This window comes from Monomorium pharaonis, chromosome 9, assembly GCF_013373865.1.
Source record: "Monomorium pharaonis isolate MP-MQ-018 chromosome 9, ASM1337386v2, whole genome shotgun sequence".
NCBI classification, from domain to species: domain Eukaryota; kingdom Metazoa; phylum Arthropoda; class Insecta; order Hymenoptera; family Formicidae; genus Monomorium; species Monomorium pharaonis.
Genome location: NC_050475.1, coordinates 8,745,025 through 8,768,625, shown reverse-complemented (window position 1 = coordinate 8,768,625; position 23,601 = coordinate 8,745,025). Strand labels below are relative to the sequence as shown.

Below are 23,601 nucleotides of genomic sequence, written 5' to 3'. Positions count from 1 at the left end.
TGAGAAATATAATTAATACGTTTTCAAAATCAGTGAGCAAATAAGGTTTCACATATTTTATTAAAATTATTTTTAGTAGTACAGTTATAAAGAAAAATAGAAAATAAACATATATTGACTCGTGAGATTTCTCAAATAACCAATTCATTTGATCCGTTCTAATAAACATGAATAACGGATCTCTATCGTACAAAAAATGTCTGCAGCATTTTTCGCTGCTGGCGTTGTAACACAATAAAAATTCGGCGACCGATTAAATCTGAACACTTGTCAGAGACTCGCGATCGACGGAGATCAATCGCCATGGCAACGGACAGTGCGGGTGGCGAAATCATCGGATCCATTTGGAGAACGTCCGCGCGACCTTCGTCTTAAATCCGGCGCGGCGATGGATTAAAAGTGCACACCATAAAATATTCTTGCGACGCTTGTCTACCACGCAACTGTGAGTCGCGAGGCGTCGCCTGCTACGTGTCTCGTCTAGAAAGACGCGAATTATCTGATCCCACATCAGCTGAGGGCGACTAAAGACCGCGCCGCCTGTCTCTCGACTCCCCCATCCCCGGAGGGCGGAACGATCGACTTTATTTCCTGTTGACAAACCAAAGTGTAGCGCGTCAACGTCTGGCGACGTTGCAACCGCAACCGACGCCGACGCCGACGCCGACGCCGACGCCGACGCCGACGTCGACGTCGCAGTCATTCTGAGAATTTATATCGAACGCATGTGACTCACTCGACCAGTTATGCGAAGCTTTGCAAATGACGTTTCTGCATGGGAACGCTTTCGGGAACGCCGACACCTCGGGCCTCTGTTGGCCAACAATGCGAGAAATCGCGTAGATTACGGACAAATAAAGTTGGAATAAAGAAAGATCGCAATCTTGAGATAGAAATCTTTTGGCCTCTAAATTTCTTGCATGCTGGAAAATTACGTACTTTTTCCTTATTTCAAACCTCTCTCTCTCTCTCTCTCTCTCCCTCTCCTAACATAAAGCTCGCTAACGGAGAAAAGAAATTCTTATATAAGTCTTAATTGTGCAGGGATCAGAATAGAAAGATTAATTAAAACGGGACGGGAATGAATGGGTAACGTCCTAGAAAGACGCTCTGTCGCTCTCAGGCCGGTCGGGCGCGAGAAATAATGACCCGCAAGCCCGATGCAAAATTCTTTCGGGGAATTCTATTTTTAACGGGACAAACATATTTTTGTTTTACGCGGAAATTTCTCGTATACTCCCCGCGGGGGAATCGCACGTGCGGTATCATGAACACGCGTATCTCTTTCTCGGGAATTATAATATAATTTTTGGACATTTCGTTGCGCGCGCGGATTGACGTAATCGCGTTTACGGATATATCCGCGGGAGTTTTCAGCGCGACATCGGTATATTGATACACGTGGCCGTTTTCAAGTGCATCTCGCGGAGTTCTGGGCGTTACGGCGCATCAGAATCCGGCAGAAATGTCAGCCGCGCCGAGCGGCGAACTGCTTTGCATGCCACAGGCGCCGCTGCGTCGGCCGGTGTGCCCTCATATTCCACCGCTGTTACGTACCTGAGCATTCTGCGAGGGACAATTGGGTTTAATGAAGTTGAAATGGAAAATACAACGGAAACGCGTGCACGTGCTATGCGCGGTACAAGGGATTAGTCAACGTCGTTTTACATCTGGAGTAACCATCGCTTTGCGTGACTTCCTCCGTCGTGCTATATATTCTTGCGGCTACGGATTATGTCTTATTGAATTAGCACAAAAATCAAACTCCGTACTGCTATAACCTTTTCTTTCCACGGTGAACAAAACATCGGAAAAATGTGCGCAAAGAAAAAAAAAGGTATCAAATTAAAGCAATATTTAGCTAATATACGACATTGACGTTTTGGATCTGTTACGTCCATGAACGTAAAATGAAAACATCCATCGTATATTCAATTTCGTATATATATATATATATATATATATATATATATATATATATATATATCAATGGCCAATATTTAAACGTTCATAGGATGTCCGGTCTTGGCTCTGTATTCATATTGAAATCCTCACTCATATGACCCATTACGGCTAACCGGTTACTAATAGCTTTTACGTAAGAATCAACACTAAATATAAGGATGTAAAACCACTTATACTATTATATTTTTTATTTCTGAATATATGCTTTCTGTGCTGTCAAAGATTCATGTTCAAATCCATCCAGAATATACCAGGTTTTTTCAATAATCTCTCTGAAAATGATTAATTTTTTTGAAGGTAAATTTTCCAGCTGTGCGACAATGAATAAACTTAAAATAAAAAATAAATTATACGGAGCTCTTCAAAAATGCTGTTTTCATATATTTAACGTCATTTTTCAAGTTTGTACATTTTTAAAGCAAGAGAAGAAAGTGGAAGAGGCAGAATAATTTTTATGTCAAACAAAAAATGTTGAGGATCTTTAGGATTCAGAACAACATAATTATTCCATTAATCTAAGTGATGATGATAAACACAAGCACGATGTTACTCTCCGTTATTCATCGCACGAAAGCAACCTTAAAAATCCATTCTCAATTAAACTCACCAATTTTTGCGAATCTGAGAATTTTATCCCCATCTTGTTTTCAACCTTTAGAAAATGGGACAAACATTAAAAATGACTTTAGATATAAAGATGGCAACTTCAAAAATCTTAAGATCCTATTTCAATCCTAAATGTAAAAGTATATAAAATTCACAATCAACTCTTATTTTCAATTCTTATAAGATATATGAAGGAAACGCGTTTAGGGTATAAGGGTAGTTCCATTTCCACGAAGAACATTTAAAGACTGTTGGCAAATAATAAAAATCTAAAAAAAAATAACACGCACGACAATTCTCGAAAAATCTTATCTTTAAAACTGTCTTGTAGCGACCAAATTTAATTTCCTGGGAATTGCACGTGAAAACTGATCTCTGAGAAAGAAATTGCAATCAAAAATATCTCTACACGGAGAGAATTTTCTCTTAAAATTTACTCTCAAAATCTGGTAATTTTGGGATAATATGTAACCTCGAAAAATTTTACTATACTTTTTAATAAATTTTACTATACTTTTAGTAAATTTTACTCAAAGTATGGTAAAATTCCTCGAGGTCACACATTATCCCAGAATTACCAAATTTTGAGAGTAAATTTTAAGAGAAAATTCTTTCCATGTAGAATAACATTTTTTTTAATAAACTAGTCATTCATATAAATAAAAGTTTTTGGACGGTCGATTTAATGATAATGTTACGCAATTATAAGATGAATTAGATTAGTAATATCACATTTTAAATTGATAATCAATTTAATAATAATAAGGATGCTAACAAGCACCTGTTTCTTTGACCTCTCCCCAAATATTTTAAGCAATTTTGTTGCCAAAATAGAACACCTTAACCAGAATTTTTATTTTTTGACAATAGAATTATTTACAACATTTGGGGAGAACAGGGAAACAAATCCTTGTTAGCATTATCATTTTTATTAAATTATCCATTTAATACTTTAATATATTGTAATATTACTAATCTGGTTCATCTTATAGTTGTAAAACTTAAAGACTAAAAATTCTATTTGACGCAGTTCAGTGAATTTTGAAAGGTATATAAAATCACACAACTAAATATCAGTATGAAGATCCAACTATGACCGAGTAAGACATATTCTATATGAGCATAATTCTATCTTTAAGAAATGACCTTTATATATTTTTCAAAAAATTTTTAAACTGATTATATATATGTGTGTTTTTATTTTCATAAAGTTTTTTTTTTTAGATATTTATTTATATAGATATACTTTAATATTTTTATGCAAAAAATAATGACATAAATCAATTGGTGAGGGAAAGAAAATATGACTTTTGTCTGAATTACTTTTCTCTAAAATTGAAACAAAGAAAATTTGTGATAATAGTTAAAGTGACACTTGTATAAGCAAAAATATAAAATCTTAAATACGATTTGCTAAGATCATTGAGTTTGTCGGATCCAACATCATATATCACTGATAAATTAAAAAATTTGCAAAATATAAAAGTTTATATCAATATTAATCAAAATAATCAGCAAAATATAAAAGTTTATATCAATATTATAATAGTCATTTTTTAAAAACACATTATTGTTTTAATAATAATTGTTAAAAATTGCATTATTTTATTTAAATTTAGATTATACGTTATACATTGCTATTTTATTAACTTTTTTTTATTTAAAGATATTGTTTCCTTTTTAATAGTTTTTCTCTTCAACTTATAAAAATTATTATTAAATAACATATTTTTGTTATGAAGCTTTTTGATATTGTATTCGTAAGTTATATTAATACATCCAATTAATAAAGCCTTATATTAGTACAGATATCCCTCTTACATGCGTGATAAACATTAGCAGTCTAAATTTGTTTGTTGTCGCACAAGCTAGTCAAGATTTATAATGTTTTATTAGTTCGTGGAATTGTCTGATTCTCTTTCTTTATTTCAGTAAGTTTTGAATAACCTCGCATTTTATAATTATTGAATATTGATAAATCACATCAATTTACATTCTCATTTAAAAGCCAATTTGAAAAATTTTTAATTGTTGATTGGTAAGAGAAGATTAACGAAGACTGGGACCGCGACATAAAATAAGCTATTTTTGACCAACCTTGTATGCACACTAAAGAGGATCCGAATCAATAAGTTGAAACGTTATAATATACCTATATCAATTCTTTCAATACAATATGGATAAGTCAGCGAGGTCTTGTTTTTCAATGTACCAAGAACTGTGATAGCTCGCATAAGCAATCTAATCTTTTTGGTATTGATTTAATTCACCGTAGCCTTATTTTTATTTATTTTCAAGTTTTCAAGTTATATTTGTCTAATGTTATATAATCTCATTTATTTATACATTTATGTATTTATTACATAATATTTATACATTAGAAAAATAAAGATATTTTTAAAACAAAAGAATGTTCTTTTTCTGTACGTCTGTTAACGTCGCGTATAATTAATTACCGCAAAAGTAGTTTATTTTTTAATCCCAATTAAACAAGCTTTATACCGTCACGGCATTAGAACATATTACAGTAATACATTATCCAAAAAGGCACAATACATCGCGAGAGAGAATAGTTTTTAATAAAATATGTCATAATAACGAGACAGCTTTAGAAGGACCCACGTGCAATATAAAATTAAAATTTGCCACATAAATCTCTCCTTTTATCTTTCATTTCACAATTTTCATCACTAGAAAAGACGAACATAATATTAGATTATCTTATCGTGCTAATAATTAAGTAGAGGACTAAGATACGTTCTAATGGCAGACGCGATTTATCGATTTATCGAAGGCTGCAGTTTTCACTAGGTCGCTTGATTAAAGATACCCAAATGGATTAATTATTACCCGCTGTCGTGTTTCTCTTTCACGTCGAGTGTCATTCTCCTAGAAAAGCGACCACGCGTGGCGTTGCGCGCGCATGTTAAAGTTAATTAATATTACGAAGCGCGTTTGGAATGCGATCATTTTGAATATTGCGTGACTAAGCTCTCTTAGTCGATGCTCGCGAGATACGACACGGTATTACGTTACATCAAAATGCTGCTCAACGGGTAGTTTTGATTTCATGCTACTCAAGAAAATCTCGATAATCGTACATTGTTAACACATCTCTTAATTAACGTTAATTTAGCAAATTAATTTTTAAGATTGTCGTGATATCTTTGACGTATTGTGACGCAAATTTTACGCATGACTTGATCACTGACATGATAATATATCTCTAATTTTATATCGAATAATTTTACAAGTTCTCTCTCTCTCTCTCTCTCTCTCTCTTTCTTGGTTTAAAACAAGAGCGCCAGGTGTGGCTGAATGGTCACTGACGAATGATTTGAGTAAAGAATTTACGACTATGCTGAGAGGAACGTTGCTCAGAAACATGACTTCAAGCGATACGAGAGCAGCACTTTAATCGTGATTAATACTGTTCCCTACGCTTCGTCCACACCTAACGGAGCAACATTGTTCGCTGTCATGTAAACGAGATTGATCACTCGCATTTTTTTACCTACATAACGCAATGAAACTGCAGAGGTGACCATAAGTTTGCGAATGCAATTTTATCAGATATGTCTCTGAAATTTTAATTTTAAAATATTATCCCTCATTTTAATACTAGTTTTCACTTTGTATGCTCTTGTAATGAAAATGGATAAAAATAACTCGTATAATTATTTATACGATAATTTATTGTTATATTCTCGTTTTTTGGTTTCATAATTTATATTCGCAAATTAAGTTAGTAAAAAATATTTAAAATAATATTGAAAAAATGATACAAAAAAGTTTAAGAAAACTTGTTCTAAAAAAAATTTTGATTCGTTTTATTTCTTTCTAAATATATCGTGTCATTCTCGTTATCGCTTGCGTTGTCATTTACGTATTATACTTCAACACGTACCGAGTATATAAGACAACCATTTTCAAATATAATTGGAAAAGTACTTTGCGAGGATGAATTACGTTATTACAAATGTACTTGCTATTATATAATTAAACATAATTAAAAATAAACTTTGCATTATCAATGCGATACACTAGTATATTTTTCGTGCAGTTTTTTCAAGCACGCAAAACTGCCATTCTATCCCCCCTGGAATAACGGCATCTTTTCTTTGACTCTCACCGGGATTTCTCGCCTATAAAGAGATTGCGAGAAAAATCCACGGCACTGTGAAAACTCTCGTGATAACTCCGTAAATGTTTCTGCGGTAAAATCATTTTGAATGAATCGGTTTGGAAAGAAAATTTAAAAGCGAGAAACCAGCGATGAAGAAATAGTAAAGTAGCAACGTAAACGGAGATTACTTAGGTGTAAAACATCTTTTCATGTAGCCTATCGTGGCAAGTTTATCGGCCGTAGACTAGAAATAGAATTCGCCGATTTCACAGCGATGACAGGGCTGTTGTGGCCCTTTGCCAAGGATGTCACTTAGCTGCAAGAACTGCTTCGTGTGGGCCGCACTCCTTCGACATACTGACCGCTCAAGTCCTTGTCACTTTGAATTGCTAACTTAATCACAAGTCTCACGCGTGCTTCTCTCGTCGCATTAAAGTTTGTGGTAACAAATGCTTTGATTAATTTGGGTTTAGCTTTTTCTCCGTCATGTAGGGAATATCGCGATAGCATGAGCTACAGAAATTTAAACTCGCAAAAATACTTGTACATTTATAACATATCAGATTTTTCATATAAATAAAGAATTATGTATATTTTAAACCTTCTTTTATAAATCCTCCTGTAAACCTAAGGGGATTAATCTTGAGTTTACGAAGGATTAAAAGAGTATATTTGGTAAATATTTATTGGTTTTTGAAGAAAGGAATAAAAACACATTTAAAAAAATGGCACCTGTGATGAGTCACGGAGAAACGCACAAAAAGTAGGTTTATTCAAGAAGTAACAATGTCGACAATTGAATTTTAATTAACTTACACATTTTTAGCATATTACTGAATATAATAATATATAATTATAATTATTAATTATAATTAATAATAACAAAATCCAACAATACAAAATCCGTAATACCATTATATAAATCAGTGAATAGATCAAAAATAACAAAGAATATAAAATTTACAAAGATAAATTTAAATTAATTGGTTTAATTAATATTAGCTTCTTTGTACATAACCTTCATAGGTTTCTTTTATATATTTCAATTATAATTTGGAAAACAGGGGCTCAATCATGTAACTATGTAAAACTTTTCACTTTCTTCTGTGTCTATTTATGATTAGTCCACAAATATTAAAGAAAATTACTAATATCCGATAGCCCTATTACGCCATGAAACTTGATGTCGAAAAAGTTCATGTAAAAAGTCATCATCAAATATCACGTATTTCTAAGGTTATGATGATGCTTATAGGATTATCGCAATTATTAATGTTAGTAATTTCTTTTAATATTCGTATACTAATGATATTTAGCGATTTGTACTTTTCACGTACAAAGTTACATGTGATCGCGTAAATAATAAACAAGTTTATACGAAATAGATACAGTGTGAAAAGTGAAAAATTTCATGAAATTTTATTATAACATGATTAATTCCCAGAAATATAAAATAATTATTTTGTATTACTCTGTTTTATTACAAACATATGTAACTACAGATATTTATACAATTACCGTTAACTTAATTGTCATTTAGCTAATGGCAAAGCCTTATTTTCAAAATCAAGTAAATGGTGGCGACAGATGTGTTAGCGTACATGTGATTCCGCTATTAACACTTGTAACGGAAATCTCATAATCACATACATAGTGTCATTCTACAGTATAACTGGAACAAGTCATCAAGGGGAAAGTACGGTCCAATTTTTAGAAAAGGACATGCATATCCTGGTTGGCTCGCTCTCTTTATCAACAGCTCTCTAATTGATTACACAAAAAAGAGACAGACAACCAATTAAACCTATGTTTATCCTTTACAATCGTAAAGTGAATCGTAGTTTCTAGAGTTCAGTATAGGGAAGGCTCGCTCCGGTTATACTATAGAATTCAATAACTGTTATCACTATTTGCTTGACTTCAAAATGGCTGAAACTGGATGTCCGACCTAAAACAGCTCTTTGTCATAGTCAGCGCTCTAGATAGATATTTATATCACTATATACACTGACAGAAAAGAATGCTTAACTCAAATAAATATTTATTCGAATAGTACCCTAATAACATATTTTATAGAAAATAAATAATATTTATTTTAAGTAAGAAATATTTTCTAAATTATAGAAAGTATTTTTTCTTTTTAAATAAGTATTATTTATTTTCTATAAAATATGTTATTGGTACTATTCAAATAAATATTTATTTAAGTTAAGCATTCTTTTCTGTCAATGTAGGTATATATGTGTCCATGATGTTGTAGGATTGGGTGATCCATCATGCCCCGATTACATTTAATACAGAAAACTATAAAACATAATAAAAAAATAAATAATAGATAATTATCTATGGAGAAAAGATTCGTAGAAACCTGCATTTCACTTACGATATGTATGTCTTTCATTATAAAAATACTTTTAAAACTTTTCTTTCTCCAAATAATTTTAAAACATTATTTCTGTATCACAAAAATCACAAAATCATTCTGTATCACGAAAACGTTTCGACACAATAGATTTTGAACGTTACCTAGAAGTATGGATAACAAAAGGACATTCCTATAATATTGTAGCAATACAAATATTCTGGATCTAGTTCATGACTCATAATACCTTATGATGTCCCGGTCTCCTTTCCTTAATACATTGCGACATTAATAGCCTTTGATAGCGAATTTGATTGGACGCACTAGTGCAAACTGGTACACATTAAAGTCGTCGTACACAAATCAACGTAAAGATATGCGTTTAATATAAATATATAAATGGGTTAAGTTGCGAAATCATTAATATACTTTATTTTGCTACTTGAAAAACATGTATTTTATCATTCAAGATGTTTGTCCACTCTTATACTTAGGTTAGATTTATAGACAACTTTAATGTGTCACAGAGTCATACTAATGCAACTCAACCGAATTCACTATAAAATATTAGGGCGATTAAAAATACTATAATAAATATATTAAAATTATTTTGTCTTTTTATTTTTGTCATTTAAAAAATTTGAAGAAAATTATTGTTAATTTTATTATTGGAATAAAATTACTATATGAAATTAAGTATGTTTAAAATCATACACACACACACACACACACACACACACACACACAAGATTACATATAAAATCGAACAAAAGGTCGATTGATACACCGATTATTTGCTGTTCATTTTTCTTGTACTACTCAACGTTGCGCTATGTTAAGTTGTTCCATTCAACGGGGGACATCAACGAAGAATGCAGCTCGCATTCGGTGCCAAGAACGCATTTGCGTTATATGCTCGCGCCACAAAAGAAAATAGAAGTTCTGCGAAAGAACGACAACTTTAAGATCCGCGAGATGTAACTCAGCCATCGGAATATTTCTGGCGTCTATGTCATTAGGAGCAAGAACATAAAAAACCCAACGAAGGGAACAGATATCAATGTTGATCATGTCTCCATTCGGTAAAATTGTAATGTTTCGTTATAAACAACGGCAATGCATCAATCATCGTATTTTAGCAGGAAAAGTGATGCCTTTATTGTCAATATTTCACTGGCATGTGTATGAAATTGATTCAAGATTCGTATCGAATGTATAATTTCGTTTTACGCGGAAACCCGTTTATTTTAATCCCGCGGAGAGAATCGTGAATACCATCGAGATGTAACGATAACTCGATATTAAACTGCCGATTTCCGTTGAAGGAAAACATGTCCGGCGGTCGTCTGGCATCTGATAAAAACACAGATGTGTCTCGCGTATGAAATGATAATTTTTACTAGCGATTGTCAAAGTTCAATCCAAGAACTGGGCTCGTGACATCAAGTCGAAGAAAACTGTATAATATGAAATAATTAAATTAATCGTGCAATCTCGAATATTACTCATAAGTTTAAAATCTCAAGCGAATCGGGGAAGAGTGCAATAATCAGAATTTGTGAAGATGATTCGATGACATTAAAGTCACGCGTGAAGATGAATAGCGGCTTTTCTGGTAAATGTAGCAGAGTACAGAAAACTGATTCACGAATTAAATATAAATCGAGATAAATCGAAAATCTTAGCGCGCATTTTTGGAACGTACGGATGAAATATGGATCTAATAAAGTTCTTAAATAGAAATTTCATATATTCGACATTGTTTTCAGAAATTTTATATTTAGAGATTTTATATTCCTGCTTATATAAGACAATAATTATTGATTTAATAATATTTTTTTCTGTATGATATAAAAATCAAGAATACTCTAATGCATTTCAAGAGTAAACGTCGTGATTTTTGACCTTTTCGAAGAAAACTGCGTGAACGCAACTATCACTACGCTGCAGGCGCATTCATCTTGTACTAACGCAATCTTCAAAGCAGTTGGATCCCGCTGGCAAAGGGAAACATCGAAATTAATGATCTCTTCCAAGGCTTTCGTACGATCGAGTAAAATAAACAACTGATCCATCTGGTGGCAGCAAGAGACGGTGTATATAAAAGAAATAAAAATTGTAACGTCAGAGCACAGGTCCAACGATCTATTTACTGCGCCGTCTGCAAAACATATTTTTGCCTGACTCTTTACGCGTGACACTTGAGGACAAAAGTCCGGGGACAAAATCTCGAACGTATCAAGTGCCAAATTAAACAACATCAGTTAATTATGCCATTATCATGAGACATTTATAATGGTGCGCAAGGAGCATATCGCGGCGCACAAGCGAATCCGCCACTCTGGATGCTCTGAGAAAGAAACATCTTTCCAACGCTTAACAAATCTGAAAGTTCTCACTTACCTTCAAGTTTATTTTTTAATGCGGAAATATCCTTCGCTACGCTCGAAATTTTTCACAAACTCAGAGTAAGCGACTTGACGGACGTGTATTTGAAGATTTGACGTGTTTGACTAGATTTATTCTTCGACACGCGCGTGCCGCGTCCTGCGAGTCCGCGTGGACTTGTTTTGCTAGAGAAAGCTCTCGCTCGCGAAAATATGCAAGCCATCCGGACGGTGATGAGCTAGACGATTTATCTGTTGTTCAAAGTCCGTTGCCGGGAGAGGCGCGACAAACGCGCGTGGTTGTCACATGGCCGAAACAATCCCACGAAAATATTCTAGACCAAGATTAAAAATAGGCCCGCATGACGATGACGTAATATTTTTGCAATTTACGGCCCGTAAGCTATTTTATTTTTCTCGCTACACAAGACGCTCTTCATATAAAAATGCGATGTTTGGCATCGCGACGACGCCAACTTGCGGCCCGCAATCATTGGCTGTCCAATGATCATTGGCTGTTTGTTCATTGAACTATTTTTTGCCGTCAACCTCGAATTCGAAACAAGATTCGAAATGTGGACTAGTGCACTTTTAGTTTAGTGCGAGTTCAGCTATATATTTATTAATGTTGACAACCGTTAATAAGGACAAATTAAATATGTAAATTTATTAATCGCAGATATAATTAAACAAAGAAGAGAGTGGAGGGGGAAAATTCTGATCAAACGATTACTGACAAAATCACATATCGGTTCCCATATATTGCGATATAATTCACGGGTGGCTGTCGTCGCGGACCATCGGTATCTGCGGAAAAAAGAATCCGGCGGATTCTCGAGGGCCGTAGAGAATTTTAAATATCCATCCTGGCGGGTGTCCAAAATTCGTGAACGAATTTACACGCGCGGGTGCGAACGCGTGCGCGTGCATCGCATATGTAGGTACGTAAGTCGCGTCACGCGATCGCGACAAACGCGAGCGAGACCGTGTGAATCCGCCCGACGATTCATCGTGATTTGCGCCAACTCCCGCGCGAAATCATTGTCAAAGACGTGTCTCACCGTATGTTCAGTGACGTAGTCGCCGTCTTTTTGCACGTGGCGATTTTCAAGAGAAGCATAAGTGGGTCAGCCGATGCCGCCGAGATCTCTAATCGACACTGATCCACTCATTTCGATGAATCAGCCCGCTGCCTTTTGCAACACGTGATAAAGTCCGCTTGAATCGCCGAAAATGAAAAATGAAAACGAGCTGAACGTCGGCTGATGTGACAAGTACTAATGAGAGAAAAAAGAGCGACTACATGTGCGACGTTATGTAAGACAGTATAAATAAGCTCTAAGTAGAGTAAATTAGGGTATGATGGCCGGAGAAGATGGCCAATGGCTATAGTTACTTCAATAATTACTAAATAATGTGTTCTTGTAATTATTTTCAAAGATACTCGATGTTTACTGCAGTTTACGCGCGTATACTATTCGAAATAACAATATTGTGGATATTATATCACGTTTTTACTTTTGACTGCCTGCAAAGACTTTCATGTGTTCATTAAAAATTGCCATAAGGCCGAATAAATTACAGTTGAGTTGTAAATTAATGTTAGACACATAACAAAGTCATGTAAATTGTAATGCGTGATTATATATTTTATTTCCTTTTATATTTTTTAAATAAATACCATGACTGTTTCTCTCACAGTTTGGGTAAGATGATTTTTTTCGGGGTAAGTATTTATGCATATATTTTATAAAAAATACAAGAATTAAGTTGCACACCTGATATTTTAAATTTGATGTAACATAGATATTTTTTTAGTGCTGACAGTTAAATAGATGCGAAACTTACATAAACATTTATTATTAAAAACGTTTAAAAATAAAATTAAATATGCAATAATAATATGCAATAAAACGTGGCAATAAAACTAAATATGTAAAATTATAAGTTTTTTTATTATTTTATAAATGTTAAGTGCATAAGATACGTATGGCTAACTGTCCTCTAAATACCATGGTCCTCTTTCCCTTAAAAGTTGTAAAAAATGGTCAATATTTATGTTTCAATATTTTGATAATATAAATTTTTTGTTTATAAGTATTTTTTCTCTAATGTCAACAGTGTTACATGCTTTTAGCTTCAGTAAAGTAATATATCAAACGCTATTAAGAAATAATAAAAACAAAAATATTTTTTATATTTTAAAAAATTACTGGTCATCATACTCGAGTTTACCCTATAAATCGTTGAAAATATTAATGCTATATATATATAATTTTCATGATTTTAGGCATCCTAAAATGTACTTTTTCTGTCGTACACTTTGACGTCAGCAACCATTTATGTGCTACACGACAACTGTGAGAAGCTGTCACTTTTCCCTATCAGGCGAAGCAGAGAAAAGTGGATAAATATCGTCGAAGTTTCCAATCGATTCTGACCATGTCAAATCAAGATCAAAATTTCTAACAAACATTTTCAAGTCACTTGTTGTGCAGTGTAATCATTGATGTGTAAAAGCGTCACAAGATTTGAAACGTTGAAAAGTTCAAAGGGATTTAAAACGGCAGGATTTAAGTGGCTGATTGATTTGTCGATAACGGTGATTTTCAGCATTCACAATCATGCGAATGTCAAAAGGAGCGGCTTTCGAGCGGCTAAATAAAAGATTCGGCTTAAAGTCAATTACTCCAACCTTTGAGCAATCAGCTGTAAAATTCTCGTTTTGCGTTTACACCGATGTTACAATTTAAAGAAAGATACATCGCATTAAAATTCGTTAAGAGCCTTAACAAATACAATTTCTACACAGAAAAAAAATACAGCCAATAACATATGTGATTGCGGGCTGCCAACTACATAAAATACTCAATACAATAATATTTGCTATTAATGCAAGTACAATGTTGATACTGCAATAGCATATATTATTGTATTGAGTATATCTGTAATTGGCAGCCCGCAATAATATATCTTATTGAATATATTACTTTTTTTTCAGTGTACGATAAAATTTCACTAATGTACAAACGATACACAATACAAAAAGCAATGCCTCAGCGTATTTGTCCGTACAACGCACAATTATCGAAATAAATCACGCATCGGCTCTGGTTGATCGTTAACCACGCAAACGCAATTCTCATGAGTGACAGCGTGTCTATTGACTCTGTCGACGAATGACAGATTGCCATTTATTGTCCCGCGAGATTAAGTAGCTTCGGGATTGAAAATATAGCGGTGAAGCTCACCACACCGGCAAAATGGAAAGAGAACTCGAAGCGCCGCAATCGCAATTGTCGACTTTTAATAGCTTCGTACACGAAAAGGGAAGCTCGTGCCAGGTTCTCGGTATCACACGTTATCGGTTTCGTCTCTGATATCTTCCGCTTTCTGTCCTGCGTGTGTTACGGGATATTTTTCGAACCTGGAAACCTGTTCTTGACACGCATTCGAATGCGATTGGTATCTATCAAACAATGGACACGCATTCTATAATATAGTAATTTAATTGCGATTTTGCAGGTAAATTTCAAACCAATTGTAAATTAAACCGCGTAGTTTAAAAAAAGTAAATTAATATTTTACTATAGGTATCTTGTAATAAATGCACGGAATAACTAATATATTACGTTATGATATTATATAATATTATATATTATATATAAGTATACTTGTATAAAATACTTCAATTTATAAATTATATAAATAAATAAAGCAAACCTTTTTGCATGTCCATGCAAAAACTTCTTTAACTTCATTCACCATTCTTTCGTAATAAGCAAAAATGAAAATATGCGCTTGTGAACTAAAGATGGACTTTTCTAATGAACTACAAAGATTAATGGAATAAGACAAAAAATTTAACAGTGCTGTTAAAAATAATAAACAATGCTTTTTAAAATTATTAAAAAATAAATTAAAAGTTAGAAATTAGATAAATTAGAATTTTGTCGTTAGAATTTTGAAAAAAAACAAAAAAACAAAAAAGAATTTTTATGTCGACTATAGTTACGTGATATTTATAATATATGTGCTATATGTAACAAATATAATTTTTTTTCTTAAATTCAGACATGATTTAATCTCATTGACTATAATATACTGATTCTACTATTTTTAAATTCTTTAATTTTAGCATTAGTTTCGTATTCAAAGTATCAGACTGTGAAAGACTGTTGCACATAAATTTAAGAAAAAGTCTGATATTTTTTAAATTTTAACATCCGCCATATCGAACCCATTCTAAATTTGTCAATTTTAATGTTTATATTCAGCGTCCAAAAAACTATAGAAAATAATTGGTTATGTTCTGGTGTTATTTTTTTAACTGTATGATATAAGTTACTTTCAAGATCGAGGATTAATATCCTACGTATAATTATGTTAATAATACATTTTTACGATTTTCTATTTCCGAACGCTTAATAATGATATAATAATGATATGTTTTTTTCTGATTTTAGTCGGATACGAATTCTCAGTATACGAAAGACAGCGTATAGTTATAAAATAAGTTAGATTTTTATATCAGTATCAAATATTTAAACAGAAGATGCACTTTTTAATATAAAAATCAAAGAGACTCGATCCATTTCAAATGTATAAATTCCAGAAAAAAAACGCCGATTCAAACGTTCCTTTAGTACGGGATACAAGATAAAAAGCATCAGTGCAGATCTAAAGTTGAGCTATTTTGAAGTCAATCGACTGATTTGTGGCGAGGGTGGCAAGGAGAAGAGAAAGACTTGCCAATCTTATCTTCAATAGAAGAGGTCAACGACTGATCGAGATTGATGATTTTCCTCTATCCTTCATATTATTCAATTTTTTGTGATGCAACATTACAATGCTATAGCTATCGCGGTAAAAGAAGAATCCGGCGATGTCGTATTTGATTACCGTTCAAGAGGACAGGTGAAGAATATCAAATATACGTGAAGCGATTGTACGGGTCACGGTGGTAAGTGGTGCGCGGGAGAGGTAGTAGAAAAGAAGAAAAAAAAAGGGTAAACGCCCCGGGGACGGATCGGACTGTCTTTGCTGTAGAGGAGACGTCAGATTAGAAGCCACGAATTGACTGGCACACATACATATTTTTTATTACATAAATTGACTCACGAAGGTCTTCCCCCTAGAGAGAAGTTATCGCGTTAATGCCTATTACCACACATCCGCCCTCGCGTTTGCCGCGAGTGAACTTGTCGGTTGTGATTTTGTCGCGTGGAACTTTCTCCATTAATGTAGATAAACCGCGCGATTGAAAAATGAATGAATTTCATCAAATGTGCTATCGGCACACTGACACAAAGTGCTCTTTGAAAAATATAAGAAGTCAAATAATTGTACTAGATACGCGACAAATGTCACGCTCTCAAACTATTTCCGCAATATTTTACACACGAGAAAACTGGTATGACTATATATGTTTATCAATTTATATATTTTGGGGATCTTTCTTCAAAGTTTGCTGATTAAAAACTTTTTAATTTACAACAATTAATAGTATTACATTTAACTCTTGCAAATGAGATAGGAAAATTAGTTTAGTGGATACAAAAATTAATATTTGTTTTGTTGTATTAGAAAGAGACTGTGAACTATTGACAATAAATTTAGTCTTGCTACAAAGAAATCAATCGTCGCAATCCAGTAAAAGTTGTTGAACCGATGCTGGAAATCCAATACGTGAAATCATCATCCAATTACATTACAACCCTTACTTTCCTATTGTGTGCCAGTAAACTTGACACTTCCGTTAAACGTAATATCATCAAATTACAGTCATTTATTTAACGATTAAATTAGAAATTAGTGCCATTTGCTTTAATTGCTGCGACATTACTTACTGTCGCATGGTTTATCAAATTAAATAAACCGAGAATTTTTCTCGAATCTGTGGCGAGAGCAGTTCCATGAACAGATTTGCGATTTTTGGTCGGTAATGAAAAAATCCTATTGCAGAAACGAAAATACCTGTATTCCGAGATTATCCAATTACATTACTATCTTTTTACTTTTATTGTGCACCATTTGCGGTATTTGATTTTATGGAATTTCCATGCTAATAAACACGACTCGTTATCAGTCCATTTGTACTAATTAAAAAAAAATAACTGACTTGGAATTCCCTTATAAAAATTATTTATTTAAAACACATATTATCAAAATTTATACACATTCCACTGAGAAAAATATTTCGCTTATTAGGACAGCAATTCGTTTGTTACTTAATGATTTGGTAAGGGAACAGATCTATAAATTGCTGTCTCAAATTATTTTTCGTTATTCGTTTAAACAAATCATTAGTTCTTTCCATTTATATTACAAAATACATCGTATGATCTATATTATCAATAACACCAACAAATATAATGAAGAGCATCAATAGTATTTATCTCCATTATAAAAATGTTTTCTTGTGTTGCGACGTTGCGACAGAAGCAAATCAAAAGTTACAAATCAATTGCTTGTACTATGGTGTTATTTGCTGTCACTATATCTATAAACCAAATTTGTTGTAAATACTGATGTCTTGAAAAAAATTAACAAAAATTGAGGAAGTGTTTTTTTGTACTATTTAATAATTTTACATGTTTGTATTTCTGTACTTTTCACTTTTTTCCGAAAAATGTGTGAACAAAAAACAATAAATACCAATAAAAATGAAAAATAAGAAATGCAGAAATATGTTAAAAGCAGTACAATCTTATTCGTGAACTACAATCCTCTATTCATAGAATTATGCAATCTCTTTTTAAAGTATTTAATTCCAACTAGTCCCTGAGAAAAAAGAGAGAATAAAAGAGCTAGTATATACACAGTTAAGAGGATATAATCTGCAGAATCGTATTTAAAATAATATATAACTCCGATGTATACGCTATAACTAAAAGAAATTAAATTCATTAAATATCAAATATTATTTACTATGTTTAAGACAAATAAACTATATCAATAAAAATTTTATATTGTTCACTACTGTAAAAAAAATTCAAAATAAAATATATACGTTTAATAAAAAAATTTTTTTTAATTGCATTTTTGCTACACATTCTAAAGAAATAGAATATAACAAAATTTATAAATATAAAAATATGTTTATATATAAAACAGAATAATATATTATAATAACTTATAAAATATGTTCAAAAAATTAGACATAGAATATTTTTTTCGTTTCCTTCTTTTTGACAAAATTGAAAAACAAAATCTTTGCTTTTATTAATAGATTAATTAACTTTATTTAGATTAATACTAAATTTTATTCATAGTAATACAGAATACCTGAATTAATTTTTAACTTTAATTAAATTAATTTAAGAATATTTCAGTTTTTAAATTTAATATTTTTTAACTTTTTCATAAATTTAGTTTGTTTTTCAAGCGCTATAAAATAGTATATATATATATATATATATATATATATATATTTAAATAATAATATTATTATTATGTTAATTTATTACAGCACAGGTTGATCAAGGGACACGTGGACGTTACGATATTTATACGACATATACAACGTATATTATGACACCTGTGCGAAATCGGCCAAAGTACTACGTAAGGTATTATTATTTTTATTCTATTTACCTCCAACACTTTTTGCACGTGTTATCTTAAGAAAAATGTCAAATAATGCAATGGGTATACGTAATGAATAGTATTAGATATAGCTGATACAAATCAGATAATAGCGGTCGGATAACAGTAGAGTAAGTGCAGGTAAATTTTGCTCTACGTAGGCGCACGTGTCGTCTTCTAACTACAAGAGTCTCTGTACAATGGCCTACATCCCACGCGCTAAAAATACCATATATCCCAAACAGGTGGGATACACAAGATATCGAGCTAAACAGAGAATAGAAACGCTAAGCACTTGTAATTTGATATACTTTATTCTTTATCCCTTATCCCTTACAATTATGTGTCACGGAATCGTTAAGCTCTTTACAGTAACCATTTTACGTAGATCGTAATACACAATCACGCTATTTTACTACATTGAGAAATTGATTCAACTCACGACGGTTTTGTTGACGTTAATAGCAAAGAAGAACGCAAATCATAATACAATACTATAAGGTGCACAATGGTTGCGTGTAAATTACTTTCACTTTTTTTTTCTGACTTCCGCGTAAATCTCCGCTCGGCATAAATATCGAAATTATCTTACCACTTTTGATGAGACTTATGTCTCTCACAGTAGTACAAGATACGTTAAGAGAATATTAACCTTTAAAGGACCGGCCTAGTTTAGTTTTAGTGACTAGAACATTTCTGTCCTTGTCAGTGAGTTGAACTATGAAAAAGATGACATCGTTCCAGCGCCTAATATTAGACTTCCAATCTCGGAATGGTTAAAAAAGAATATAATATTTGGAAATATAACGTAAAAACAACTTCAAGTTGCTTCTTCTTCTCTTTAGTATATTATAGTTGCAATATTTCATATTAACTAGAAACACAAATTTCTCTGTAAATTAAAAAAAAATTCGATATCAACTACGCGCGGACGCATATATTAGCATTTCGTTATGGCAATGAGTTTCATTTGCCATGTATCGCGTTTTCGTCAGTCACACGATAATATCAAACCATAAATATGAAATAATTTCCGTACCACCTAATAATTCAATCAGTTAACCTTGAACTATAATTCTCTCTCTCTCTCTCTCTCTCTCTCTCTCTCTCTCTCTCTCTCTCTCTCTCTCTCTCTCTCTCTCAGATAGATATAATATTCACATAAATTGTAAAATGCTTAAATGCAATGTAATACCACTACCACTATATTTTAAATTTTTCTATAACTGTAGTATGAATCAATATTTTACGTTTATAGTACGTTTTTGTATATAAATAAAAAAATAGGCACTCATATTTCTTTCTATTTACTACCGTAAAATATATCTTTTACATTATGATATAAAGTATGGTTCTTTATAAATGTGTATGGTAAAGTGTACAAAATTCTTATCTAAACAAGCAATCCTGTCAAGGAGTATTCTTGTCAGTAATCGCAACAATGCAAAAGAAACCATCAGTTACCTTCTCCTCTCTCTCTCTCTCTCTCTCTCTCTCTCTTTCTCTCTCTCTCTCTCTCTCTCTCTCTCTCTCTCTCTTCCTTTTCGCAATCAATTCGAGCCACCCCCGCGCCCCACCTCTCCTCGTAAAGACTCGAGGCATTTCTGGAGTGATATTGCTAGTGACATGCATTGTCCCATATTGTGACATAGAGCCATCCCTTTCCTCCATTTAACCGAACCCTTCCATACCCACTCGGCATCGGGATGTTTTACATAATATTGAAAATGAACCTCTGGCTCAATGCCTGCACGTTTCTGCATATCGCAGCCTCGATATTCTCCCTGGTACTTCGATTACGTCTGTCAGAGAAGATGAGTAGGCATATATTTTTAGTCTTGACCTTCAGAAATAAACCGATCGCATAACGAATCAGAGTAAATCAAGCGTGCAAATGATCGCATCAGTTGTTGACTTGTATAAAAATATACCAAATTTTTTTTCGAATTAATATAAAATACATTCATATTAATTCCTAGTATGCACAATTTAATAATATAATCTTAAATTCGGCACAACGATAAAAACACCAAGTGTTATTATGAATATTTGTGATGATAAAACGAAACATTATTCTGCCTTCGTACGTTCCTTGATAAACTTAAGCCGCTTTGTCAGATTAACGATCACTACGTAGCACAGTTAAACAGTAAAACTTCTGAATAAATCAACAAACACAGAGAGAAATGTCATTGTGATATTTTATTTGATTAACATAATGCTATGCAATGACATCGATATTGTCGCGTAAAACGCAACTTGCGGAATTACCTCGCGCCGCCACAGCGGAATTATAGTTTTAATCGTCTGCAAACTAATCAACCACGTAAAACTAAATTATTGCGAATACGATTATTTATGCATAGCCATTTTACCCTCGAAAACGTCATGATAAATTATTTTCGCGTTTGTTACTTCCATTCCTCTTGTTCTCAACTCACCGTGAGTATCAAATTTCCTGATGATGGTTTCGATGATCGTAGTTCTGGGCGCCACGTGACCTCGTCTAACAGGCATCTCAGGAACAGAATTCCCAGATACCTGGGCAGCCGAGACTTCCGCGTTTCCGAGCGATGGGGCGCACCGGGCCCGATTCCTCTCAAATATATCGTGCGGTAAACACTAAAGCATTAGGAAAACACTCGCGGCGTATAATGCACGAGTAGCACGGTAGAAAAAAGCACAGCACGAGTTGAGCATAGTGATCAGCCGTATATAATAATATAAGACAAAAGTAACGTAACTCTCGCGACGTTGCCACACGAGAAAAAGGAAAGATTCGTTGCTGCGATTGGACGACACGCGAATCAGCGGTACGTCCGTTTTTATTTCCCTTTTCTTCCTTCGTCCGCTTCTCAATGAACATACGAAAGAGCGACGCTGAACGAGAAGGGGGGAGAGAGAGAGAGAATTGTCGTCTAGGTGTCTATCTCGTGCGCTATAGGAATATAATCGGGATACAATCGTTGTTTTTGGTCGTTCTCGCTCATTCTCGTAGTATATCCTGATTGAACTGTCTAAGGGAGAGAAAGAGTGTGTTTCAGTGCGTCCGCACGCGCAAATGACTTCGATGTGTCTCCTTCTCCTCCTCGTCGACGTGTTCGTTTGGACCCGGAATTCTCGTTTATCTATAGGTGTACGTCTAAGATCGCCGGGGCGCGGGATGTTACGAAGACGATTCCTCCTGCCGTGAAGCCAAGGACGCGGGGAAGGTCGGTCTCACCTTGTCGAAGGAACGGCCGGCATATATGTGTCGCGCGTGCACGCGTATGTCACTTCCGATGTGCGTGTGTCTCGGTTGCGCAAGGAAACGGATTATTTATAGCGAGGATACGGTTCGGTGTTTCTACGGCTTCCAGGACGCGGCTGGCGAGATCGGATGGCAGTTCTGCGGATCTTCCGCGTTACTGTCGTCGTCGTCGTCGTCGTCGTCTTCGTCTTCGTCTTCGTTGACTTGGAACAGAGTTACGACAGTGCCTTCGTCGCTCGCCGACAGCGTCCGTCCTCGAAGCGATTCGTCTCTCGACGGCAACGTCTCATGTCGCTTCGATTCTCGCCGTTCACCGCAGTAATACCGTCGCCGGCTTATTACTTCATTTACCATTTAATTAGCGAGGAGGCGCCCTAACACACCGGCCAGGTGTCCACACCAACGCGGTGGCGTCGCGACGCGGGTCAACAGCCCCGGGGCTTCGATCCTCCGGGAGTTTGCGTTTCTGACCACAGGCACTCCTACGTAATATTCGCCAACTTCGTTCGACCTCGTGGGATCGAGGTCAGGCTTCGCGGTGGCCGAGGTCGCGGAATGCGGTAATCTCGGGAAGGCGCATGGCTCGGACATCTCCACAACGTCGTCGTTCGGTCGCTCCCTTGTTTGAGGACCTCGGCTAGATTTCACTCGACGATCAGCGTCGATGGCCGTGCCGAAAGAGGAGAAAAGGCGTCACGATCCCCGACAAATGAGAGAGAGGACCTCAACAGTTACTAACGACGATAAAGGCACGTGGTGTGTTTTGCAGTCGAGTTTATACAGAATCGGATCGATTCCCCGTCGTCCGGTCGCGTCCCGACGCGAGTCGCGGCGCTCGCCAGCGCTAATCGAACGTCCGGCACACTCGCTCCCCCGTTCTCCGTCTCACTCCTTTTCCTTTCTCTTTCGCTCTCTCCCTTCCTCTCTCTCTCTCTCTCTCTCTCTCTCTCTCTCTCTCTCTCTCTCTCTCTCTCTCTCTCTCTCTCTCTCTCTCACTCTTCCTCTCCAATGTGGCTGGTCAGCTGTGCATCTCCAGTCAACCACGGGGACAACTATTTTTGTACTTCTTCCTCATCCTCCGCGATCATGCTAGACCACCGCCGTTGTCGCGATTTCTCTCGGGATATCCCCCTCCGGGTCATGCAGCTTTTCCGACAGTGAGTCCCGTCACCGACGGGTGACCATGACAATCTAATCGCTAGAACGTGTCTGTCGAGAGATCGATCAAGTTTTTCATGCAACGCATAATAAACAATTAACAGACAGAAGTTATTCTTTTCTCCCCGTACACTCTCTTTCCCTTGTTGGTCCCCGATCT

The 23,601-nt window shown here is 34.6% G+C and overlaps 1 protein-coding gene across 10 annotated transcripts in view; it reads right to left on the bottom strand.

Moving 5' to 3' along the window:
* Positions 1-23,215, bottom strand: part of LOC105831066 (potassium voltage-gated channel subfamily H member 2) — a 179,066-nt gene extending 155,851 nt beyond the window's left edge. For 8 of the 10 annotated variants that reach the window (XM_012670922.3, XM_036291884.1, XM_036291883.1 and 5 more), the window contains exon 1: positions 21,475-23,215. In XM_012670922.3, coding sequence (XP_012526376.1) covers positions 21,475-21,550 — 76 coding nt within the window. In that variant the 5' untranslated portion in view covers positions 21,551-23,215. The remainder of the gene's footprint in view (positions 1-21,474) is intronic. The other 2 variants (XM_036291878.1, XM_012670925.2) reach the window with 1 other exon arrangement.
* Positions 23,216-23,601: the final 386 nt, after the last annotated feature.